The sequence below is a fragment of the Gekko japonicus genome, unplaced genomic scaffold (genome assembly GCF_001447785.1).
Source record: "Gekko japonicus isolate JY-2015 unplaced genomic scaffold, Gekko_japonicus_V1.1 scaffold772, whole genome shotgun sequence".
NCBI lineage: Eukaryota > Metazoa > Chordata > Lepidosauria > Squamata > Gekkonidae > Gekko > Gekko japonicus.
Window position 1 is genome coordinate 639667 of NW_015177031.1, and position 11281 is coordinate 650947.

Genomic DNA, 11281 nt, shown 5'->3' on the forward strand with positions numbered 1-11281 from the left:
CCAAACCCCCTCCCCCCCAGCCCCCCGCAAAGTTTCAAGAGGATTTTTGCCATTGACTTCAATGGCCCCATTGGTTACAATGGACCCGAATTTTTCAGGATTCCCGAAAATTTTCGGATATCTATGCTTTACCGGTATAGATATTCGGGTTTTTTCGGGTTTCCCGAAAAAATTCGGGTCCAATAAACCCGAATCCGAATTTTACCGAATTTTTTTTTTTTGCACATCCCTAGTCAGCTGTGGCTGCCGGAAGCAGGAGAAGGAGTGTTCAGAGGACTGCTGCTGTGAGTCTGAGAAGTGCCGCAACCAGGCCTACAGCATCTTGGTCTTGAAACTGGTCACGAACCAAGAGGCCTTTGGCAGGCGAGCAGAACAGCACAACCTCCTTCTTCCCTCTGGGGAACCTGGACACTGAGAAATCAGCTGCTGGCGGTAAAGAAGAGGAGGAAGCAGGTCCTGAGCAGTGCCAGCACCTTCTTTGCCTGCTGTACCCTCCCAGAGAGGATTTTTTGGAGGGCTAGCAGGGCAGAGGCAGTGGTCGAGAGACCCTACTGGACCTGACTTGAAATCCAGTGACAAGCAAGACTTAGTTTAAGAACTTTAATTTCTTTCTTTTTAAATATAATGTATAGATGAACTTGAATAAAGAAAGTTTAAGAATGGGGGGGGGGAACGGACGACACACACGACAGCTCCTTTAACAAAAAAGGAAGAATCTTCACAGAAGCTGGAACTTTACTGCCAAGCCAGGCACGTGTAAAAAAAAAAATAAGTTACTGAAAAGATGCATCTTGGGACTTCTGAGATGCCACCAGCTGCTTGTCTAGCTCTGCAATGGTAAGAAAACCGTTTTGTGAATGTTCACCGAGGATGCTTCTGAGACACATTAAACAGCAGAGGGTTAAACTGGAATTGCACAGACAGGCTGCTGATGTTAAAAAGCTACTTCAGTTTTTAAAACAGCAGGGGGGACTTTACAAAAAGTAGGGGCTACAAAACCCACGTCCAAGTACATTCGCCATTAACAAGTATGCAGTAGCTGTAGGCCACCCCTCTAGAGTATAGCTAATTTATCTACACTTGCAAAAGAAACAGCCTCTTCAGCAGAAGCCTAAGCCGGCAATTGTCCTTCCCATTAGCTTTCAGATACTAAAATGGAGCTTCACTGTTGCTAGTGATTATCCCAATTATTTTAGGGGGATTTACTTCTGGGCAAGCATGCACAGAATGCAGGGATTCTTGTTTCCACTATTTTCACTCTGTTTTGCCTGGAATTACCAGAACTCCAGGGGTCCAAAATAGAGGCAGCTAGTGAGTGACTTCCAAATACAATGTTTCAAGTTTCTCCTCTACAGGTAATCAGCAAATAACTATGTCATACATAACACTTACCAGCATTTTCATCAGTTCTAAGCTATTCTGGATGTACCCATACACATGGTTGAAGAGCTCCTCCTTAGATCGTGTTCCATTCAACTGAACTGAAATGCAAGAATTGCTGCTTAAAAAGATATCTGCTGTGTTCAGCACTAGGGATGGGCATGAACCTAAAAAACCTGGCTTGGTTTGGGGTTCAGGGTGGCCCCCGAACCGAGCCAAAAGGCCCCCACCAAACCAAGCTGGTCTGGTCTAGTGAGTTTGGTGGGGGGGGGTTTTTTGGGGGGGGGAACACAACCTACCAGTGAAATGGCTTACCCCCCCACCACTCAGCTTAAATGGCTTCAAACAACCAAACCAGACAAAAGTCTAGTAAATGTTCAGGGAAGGTGCCTTCCCCAAACATTGATTTGGGGGCTCCAAACCGGTCCAAGTGTGTGCCAAATTTTGGCTTGTGCCCATCTCCATTCAGCATTCTTACTTTTGAATTGATGAAATAAGATAGTTATTTTTAGGGAGGGTTTTGTGCTAGCCAGCCATGGGTGTCAACATAAAGCAGTGGTTTTTTTGAATCTAGCTAACACAAGGGAAGGGGAGCATACCAACTTTTAAGATTCGTGAACCTCTTCTGCCTAAAAAAGGCAAACAGGTGCTTTTGATGCTCCTTTGTAATCATCACTTTGAGCGTCCTAAAGCAAGGTGCTGAAGATTGTGTAGCTGCATTCTTGGATGCAATGAAGGGGGAAAATGCCTCCAGGCAAGAACCTCAACAACAAAAAGACAGAGCTGCGTGCTCTAACACAGGGGCATGCCATGTATTCTCCAAATCAGAAGCAGGTAACACAGAACACATGGCTGAGCACAAGGTCCTCCACACGCCGCAGCTTCAGAATTCCATGCATTTACACTGGCAAGGGGTGACAGCCAACAGGTGTTTGTTTGTTTTGGGGTGGGTGGGGAATAAATGCAAATATTTAGCTATCTGGAATGTTTACATGCTACTTTTCTACCCATGTCAATGATTCAGGGCAGCTAAGAAGCCTAATTTAAATTTAAAAAGCAGACAACCCACACTGAATTACTTGCACTATTGGGCTGTTAATTTAAATCTGCACTATTCAAACATGTAGACAATTATGAAGGCCCATTAACTAGCAATGCTTACAGTGCTTCCGTAACAGCTTTAGTGACACATTTCTGACAGAGATCATATTTTAAATTAACCAGCAAGCAAGCTCCTTCTACTCAATTCACTTACCTATATCAACCTGAAGATCTTCCATTACCTTCTTATGTTTGACATACATGGGCCAGACGTGACCATCAAATAATCCGGGTGGATCTGGGACAGTGTAATTCCTTGAACTAGGTGTTTTTGAAGGGAAGAGAATTAATCTCAATTTAATCTTTAGTTCGAGCCAGTTAACCACAGAATCATCAGCAGAGCAGAAAGTGAACATCCAGATTAGAGAACACCTCTTGCACCCCCTGAAGAGAAGCACACATCTAAGACGTGGGTAGGCAACCCCTCTGTGGCCCAAATTGCTGGGGGGGGGGGAATGCAGCTGTGAACATGGTGGCAAACACAACTGGCTGGAGGGGAGGCAAGTGTACCTGGCCAGACATGCTTGGAGCAAGCCAAGCCCCATCAGCAACTCAAGTACTTGCCTTGATCTTGACTGGGGGCTGTGCAGGTCTGGGAGGTGATTATGGGCATAAGTCGCTCCTACTGTCTTCTGCACTGCTGAGCTACCAGTGCCTTGGGGGAATCTTGCCCTGAGGGCCAAGAATAACAGGCTGCTTTGGCACGGTCAACGTGTGGGCTGGGGACTGCCTAATCCAAGCCTAAGGGAATTCAGTCAGGCAGCCCTTTCGGCACCGTTCAGCTCCCAGGCCAAGGAGTGCTGGCCTTCAGTCCCTGAACAGATCAAGAGCTTACAAACAGCTTCCCACAGCTTCCTTCTTGAGTCACACAAGAAAGAAACCTAAGCTACCAGCCACTGGTTGATCCTTCACTATTTTTTTGTTCAGCCACTGTATTGTTTTAAATAGTCTGTAAATTGTTTTGAATGCATTGACAGAAAAGCAGTATATGAATACAAAAGAAAATTAAAATGGCAGCTGTTTGTTATTCTTTTTAAAAGGCCTACCTTCTCCTCTTCTTGCACTCTTCATAGGGAATAGAAAGAAAGAATCGGTAGTCAAACACATCAATTAAGGGTCTGCAAAAGAAAATGTCCTGGTTTCTATACAGTTAACCTCACTGCTTACCTGCCCTCTACTGTAAAATTGTTCCCTCTTTAATTAGTTATCAATCCACAAAAAGATCCATCTTACTACTCCATGCCTGCTAAGTTTACTCACTAAGTTGAATTTGCCTTCGGCAAAGGGCTTTGTCAAAAGCTTTTCAGAAGTCTGAGTATACAACACCACCAAGTAACCCCCAGCAAGTCTGCTGATCTGTCTTTACAGGACTGGTGAGGCAGGACTCTTGCTTTGCAGAAGTCATGCTGATTGGCCATTAGCTGTCAAGTGTGGGGAATGCTGGCTAAACCTCTTACAGATTTGATCTCGGGACTGTATATAAAGCACTTTGAACACTGATCATATGCAGCATAAATAAGAGCGTTTTTGTTACCTCTGCAAACCCTCACTGACAGAAAAGCAGTGGGCCACAACAGCAAACCCCACTCTATCCTAGTCTAAAAGCCACTGCAAAGAGACGAAGAAAATCTCTGATTAATCCAAACACTCATTAAACTAATAGCAGTGTAAAACCTGTGACTAAGAACACAGAGCACTGCTTACTAATAGGTTAACTTCTGCCAAGCCTCTCCCATCATGATATGTCCAACGCACTGACACCCAACTGCCTCTTTCCTGCTTTTGTGCCTCTTTCCTGCTTTTGTGCCACAGTAAACAGACAAACAAGTAGTTCTTCACACACACAGTCAGAAGGCACAGGAGCAGTGAAAGTTTACTGCAACCTGCTTTCAAGTGCCTCTCTAATCAAGACTTCCCACACAGCACCCGTTATATCAGCTGAATACCTGCTGAGAGTAAGCAGGAATCTGATCAGACAATGTAGCCTTCCTACAGCATTTGGAGTTTTTTAGACTAACAGGAGGTGTATCTGACATGTCCTGAGACTATGACGTAACTGTCCATTCAAAACTTGTTTAACAAGGTATCAGTGTGATTTAGTTACCTGCAAGTATAAAGTAAAAACCCTTCAACAATAAGGATATGGATGGTGGTGTCCTTCTCCTCTGAATCTTCTATCGTTCTGGCATCTAGAGTGTTAATGCCATGTGATCGTTCGAACTTGATTGGGTTTTTCTTCCAGGCATTGATGGTATTCATCATAGCATCCATATCCAAAGCACTGATAACTAAGACAAAAGACCAGGAATGCAATTAGGGCCATTCAGTGATGAGGCCCACAAGAGACAAGCAGCCTGAGTTCCAGAGCCTATCAGCTCATACTTTTATCATGCAAAATGCACCTTCCAGAACTAGAGTGACAGATTCTTCTCAAAATAAACTAATTACTCCATGGATATAAACAGAACTTACCATCATACTGTTTAAATCCATCTTCAACCACTATCTCATCCTGGGGCTGAAACAGAACAAAAACTGTCTGCAGAGCTGCTCACAAAATTCAACACCCTTTTTAAGAAGAAAAAAACGGGTAACATATCCTGACTACCTGCTGCTGCCAACTTTCAGCAAACCAAGGCAGCACAGAACTACAAAGTGGTGACATGACACTTTTGCCTTTATCTCAGGACTGGCACTGAGTTTTTGCAAAACAAAAGTCATCCAGACAGCACACCAGGGTGTTATCCAGTGGATGCAGAGCAGTCTCCTGCTCCAGCCCCCCCACAAACTGATATCTTGCAAAACATAAACAATTTAAAGGGAAAGACTCATGACCGGAATGGCATGAGCCACAATTTAGGTCACAAACAGGGAACAAAGGTATGTTGAACATGGAGGTAGGCAAATTTCACACTGCACCAAACCTACATATCTGGAGCTCACACTGCACCACAGAATAATGTCCCACAACATTACTACAATCAGTGTGTGCAGGAGCAAAGAAAGCCAGAAGGGTTCAGCCCTGTTCACCTGTCAATGCCAGTGGCTTTTAAAAATCAGACACAGTATCAGGCTCAGAATACATTTTATTGTTCGCCTGCCATAGAGGAAGGAGGAGGGGAAGAGGGGTGTGAAAACCAAATGCTTTCATTTTCCTAAATGCTTTGATATGTCGCAGAGACCTATTGTTTTGCTTTATTTCTGTAGAGGGGTACGTGCTTAGTGGGGGGGGGGGGAAGTTTACCATAATTCCTGGTGGGCAAATGCTATGAGTCCTGATCTTTAGTGCCTCTGCAATCTCCACACTTTCACCTTCAGTATTCTTTTTGTTGTTCAGTCGCACAGTCGAGTCCAACTCTTCGTGACCCCATGGACCAGATCACGCCAGGCCTTCCGGTCTTCCGCCGTCCTCTGAAGTTGGCTCAACTTCATGTTTGTTGCATCAATGACACTGTCTAACCATCTCATCCTTTGCCGTCCCCGTCTTCTTTGACCTTCAATCTTTCCCAGCATCAGGGTCTTCTCCAGTGAGTGCTCCCTTCTCATTTGGTGGCCAACGTATTTGAGCTCCAGTTTCATTATCTGGCCTTCCAGGGAACAGTCAGGGTTGATTTCTTTTAGGATTAACTGATTTGATCTTCTTGCAGTCCAAGGGACTCTCAAGAGTCTTCTCCAGCACCATAGTTCAAAAGAATCTATTCTTCGGCACTCAGCCTTCTTTAACATCTCAATAAACTAAGCTTTCTTCAAAGTGAGTGGTGTTGAGAACTGATTTAACCAGGATTCTGACACACAGATTCCTTCTTCCCTCCTCCGTTCTACGTGATTGGAGCAGATTCTCAACTTAAACATGCAAATCCATTGCACGCAGTTTGAGCTCCGGAAAGTCCATATTTGCAAACAAAATAAATTACATAACAAAAGCAAATCCATGTCATTGTGCTTTCCCCCCTATTTCTTCTAGCCATGCACAAAGACCAAGCCAAGTCCTTAAACCTTTGCAAACACCAACTGCTTCTCACACACAAATCTATCCTTATGATCCTAAGGACTAAAAACTGGCCTGGCCAAGAAGTATCTGGTATCAAACCGTGTGGGGATTTTTCATTTGTTTGTATACACTTGCATGAAATCACAGAAAACATGAAATGCCATAAAAGTGTTCAGTTATGCACTTAACACCCTCCCTCCCACACAAAAGTGTACCTTAAATTTCAAACTATAACGGCAATGTCAAAAAAAAAAAAAGTGGCAACTCCCACTTTTGTTGACATTACTAAAGTTCTATGCCAATAAAGGTTTTGAACTTGAACTCGACATTACTCAAGTGAACGTATTACTTGCAGGACATGTGATTCTTAAACAAATCAGACCCAGTTCATGTTGCTTCTTTTATATCGTGGCTGCCATTCAGCACAGAGATGAGGGTGACTGCTCTGGCAGGGTCACAATGGGAATTCTACCTGTGCTGCTCTTCCAAGATGAAAATTAGCAGTGTGCCAAGATCAACCCAGTGTGTGTATAAGTAATGTCAGAACATTACTAAACTAAATCACCTTTCAAAGTATTCCAGTATCTTTGTATCCTACAGGAGACTCTAGACACTATACTCTCCACAGACACTGCACTAATGCTTTTACAAAGGGCAGCCCACATTTTAAGAATTCAGCCCATAGCACAAAAGCATCCTGTACACCGGCTGGTTTGTTGTAGCATTTAGTACACAGACTACTAAAAATGGTTGCCAGATACTTATTGTTTTCAATGCAGGCAAACATTCCACAGACGCTAATGCAAACTGTTCACCTGCAGACTGGCACAATCAGGCATCTGAAGAGGAAGCTTCCTACCTAGTGGTCATGTGAAGGCCAACTGTAACCACTGTTGCAGGAAATGCAGGGGCTTAGATAGGAGGAAGACTATTAACCTCATTGCCAGGCTCACCTTAAAGAAATCATCCTGGTGCACAACACTACAGTTGGGTAAAGCTTGCATGAGTCTGTTGGTGAGGGTGGTCTTCCCACCATTGGTGACCCTGAAACAGGAATTTGGGGGGGGGGGGAAGAGAAGGTTGAAGTAGGTTATAAGAAGGTTGAAGTAGGTTATAAGTTATATCAGAATGTATGCAAAATCCAACACTGGAAAACAACGGGCAGCTTCTCAGTAAACAAAGATTGTAACAGCCTTCTTTTGTGGATTTCAAGACTGCTGCACTTCCTGTGACTCCAAAATACATCTTGACTAAAAATACACTCTCTACTCCCCACCCACTGTTTGCCTTCCCTTTCTTACACCCCACCCATAGTTGTTTGGTTTATTTTATTATTTATTTCTTTAATTTCTATTCCACCCTCCCCGCAAGAAGACTCAGGCCAAATCTGCATTTGCATTTTTAAGTCATTTTCGTGTTGCTGTGACACCATCTTTCTCTATGCTTGTTTGAATGTTGTTTGGAGAAGATTCTTTTAAAGCAGTGTGGTGCAATGACAGTGGAGCTGCCCGAAAGGATGATAAACATATGTGGACATGCAGAACACTCTTGAGGTGTGAAAACGACACCAAATGTAGACAGCTTTTTTGAAGACGGAGTCAAAAGGCTGGGACACTGGTGGGAAAGACAAATGCAGATTCCGCCTCTAGCAGATTACAGCAGCAATTCCACAATAACAATTAAAACAGGTATAACAAATAAATAGTTAAAGACTGTTAAAAACAAGAAACTATGCCTCGTCCCTAGGAATGAGAGGCAGCCCCATTTGGTTTTCTTTTTTGGTGAAGCTGGCTTTTCTGAAGAAGAAATTAGATTGGAAGTATGTAATAGTAAACAGAAGAATGCCCAGCGTAAGTTATTATGTTGATATGTGTATTGTAAGTAACACAAATATGGAAAAAGAACTCAGGAAACTGAATGGAACTATATCTAATGGGTGTTACAAGGTAACAGGATTCAGAATAGGAAGCAATTCTGGGTTAGTAAGGTATAACAGGAGTTAGTGGATTAGTTTGAGAACACTTTCTATTAATAAATAACTTTGGGGATGAATAATTTAATAGATTGATGGAAAATAAGGTTACTAATCTGTATTATTGTTCACTACAGAAATTAATAAACTGTGAGTGCATAAAAAACCCAAGAAACCATAGGTTGAGAGAAGGTAGCACTGTAAATTACAAATACAGCTTGTTGTTTCCATTTTAACACTCTCCTGCAAGCTAGCGCCATATATGTGCTTAGTTGTCTACCTATGGCAAAGTAGCACAGATTAATTTTGCTGCTTTTTTCAGGGGGAAGGAGCTGGTCTTAATATAGAAAAACCATCCCCACAAACTTAAGTCAGATGGGAAAGGGGTGCAAAGAGAGAAAAAAGGGTGACATTACAAATACAAAAGGATGTTTTTAGGGTCATTAATCAATAAGATTAGTATCAGAGAATAGGCATTTTATTAATCTAATCAACTTCCTCTTACTCTAAAAATTAAACCTTTCATATCCCCCCCAATTTTTAACCCATTACCACACCTCATACCCCCATATACCTCACAACATTCCCTAACCTTTAAAACCTATTTGTTTTGAAGGATCTGGCTTACACTTTTAATGTTCCTATGCTGAGATTTTATATATCCACCCCCATCTTCCTCCACAAAGCTCTGAGTGGCGTATATGCCCCACCCCAACATTTTACTCTCACGAGAAACCTGCGTAGTATGTTAATCTGCGGGATACAAAAACGAGCCTTACTACGCGATCACCCCGCAAACTTCATGGTGGAAAGAGTAGCAGAATTGAGGCAGCGGAGATACAAGATCAAGATCGTAGGTATGCCGGGCTCCCTCCATTTACACACTGCATCGAAGCAGCACCGCAACGGGAAACACGTGGGAACAGAAACTTCCCGAATCGCCAATCGTGCACGTGCGGGGTTTTTTTTTCCTTCATTTTTTCGTCGTTGTTACTATGCCACGGAAAACTCCCAACGAACAACTTGTTCGTAAAGGCGGAGCTTCCCAGCCAGCGCTTGTCACCGTTGCGCGTGCTTTCTACTTACCGGGAGTCAATTGTGGAGAGGGAGGACTTTTGGGTTGGTTTTTTAAAGATTTTTAAAACGGGCCGGCGACACACACTTCCCCGATCTGGTTCATTCGGACCCTCCCTCCCGCCGCACGTGCAGACTACACCCCCCTCCCCAACACACACACACACACTTTCTCCCCGCCCCATCCGCTCACCCGCCGATGCCGATGATGACCTGCATGGTGGGCGAAGGCGCCGGCGATTATCCCACAAAAGGTGGTACTTAGAAAGCGGGAGCCAGGAGAGAAGAGGGCGGCTGAAGAGGGGAGGAGAAGGAGAAGCGCCAACGTCAGCTACTAAGAGCCGCCATAGTCTCCAGGGAACGGCCGCAGGGAAGACCCGTCCACGCTTCGCCGGCGCCGCTCAGCGAAAGAGAGAAGCCCGTCCGTCGGCGCCGAGTGCCTCCCACCCACTCACACCCACGGCGCTGATTGGCTACCGGATATCTCGGTATCGCCAATAGAAGGCCTGGAAACGCCAGCCGGCTCGGCGCGCCGGCCCTCGGCGACCATTGAAAGGCAGAAAGAAGTGTTCCAAGCGCCCCCATTGGCCATCCGCTTTTTTCTTGGTCATGGTCGCTCCCCCTCACGACCTTGTAATGCTTTTCTCTCCGCGCGTTTTTTCCTGAGAGGGAGGAAGGGCGGCGGCGCGGGGTGGAGGGCGGCTGTGTTGGTGCTTCGGCCTCAAATCCCCGCCCGCCAAACAAACACACCCACCCACAGCAAAGGGAATATTTTAGAAAAAGTTCATCGTTCATATTAGAAAAATATGTTTTATTTTTAACGTTTACTTTAACTTCCTTAGAAAAAGTATCGTTTGCTTTGTCCTAATAAAGATAGGTAACAGTGTTCCGTGCGCCTTGGTGTTTAGTCATGCCGGCCACATGACCACGGAAACGTCTTCGGACAGCGCTGGCTCTTCGGCTTTGAAACGGAGATGAGCACCGCAACCCTAGAGTCGGACTCGACTGGCTTTCGAGCAAGGGAACCTTTACCTTTAATAAAGATACAACTGCTGTGGTCGGAGCCAAAGAAAGAAAAGTGAACATAAATCCATTCTTATCTACTAGATGGAAACCAAGCGAATTGCTATTTTACTTTTTGAAATGCTTTTGTACACTCTGCTCAATTATCTGTTTTTTAAAAAAATTAGGAAGATGGTGGATCTCTGTAAACTGCCCTGAGTTCCTTGGAAGATAGGTGGGATAAAAATGGTTCGGAAAAAGGAGGAGGTTGCTGGTCGCTGCATTGTTCCAAAGCAAAGATGTGCACACACACAAGCGGTAGAACATCTTTTATTAATGCCAGCTAAAATACCCTGACCAGGATCATCCAGTATAGTCAGATCTCAAAAGCTAAGCAAGACTTGGGAAACCACCAAGGAAGTTCCAGGATTGCTACATAGTGGCAGATGATGGCAAACCCTCTCTGTTCCTCTCTTGCCTTGACAAGTCTAATGGTTGTCATAAGTCATCTGCAACTTGAGGGCATTTTACACCACACAAAATGAGACAACAAAGTAAGCATGCATTTGATTTCTCCAAACTCCATCAGGCTACATGTTCCCGAGGGCGGGGGAGTGGGCAGTGATGTTTCCAGCCATGATCTTAAGGCATGATCCATGTCTTGCCAACATCCTTGTCTGAAATGTTGATGGTGCTGGGAGCAGGTTAAATCTCCAGCCTGAGAAAGAGCTCTGTAGAAGTCAAAAACTTAAAACACTTTC

At 44.2% G+C, this 11281-nt stretch overlaps 1 protein-coding gene across 1 annotated transcript; it reads right to left on the reverse strand.

The window, feature by feature from the left end:
- Window positions 1-239: 239 nt before the first annotated feature.
- LOC107124459 (nicotinamide riboside kinase 2-like) lies at window positions 240-9948 on the reverse strand. The gene is made up of 8 exons (XM_015427925.1): window positions 9712-9948; window positions 7426-7516; window positions 4954-4999; window positions 4586-4769; window positions 3528-3599; window positions 2636-2742; window positions 1393-1481; window positions 240-829 (listed from the first exon to the last, which is right to left on the reverse strand). Exons 1-8 carry the CDS (start codon window positions 9735-9737, stop codon window positions 824-826), a joined length of 621 nt encoding a protein of 206 aa, XP_015283411.1. The 5' UTR covers window positions 9738-9948; the 3' UTR covers window positions 240-823.
- Window positions 9949-11281: the final 1333 nt, after the last annotated feature.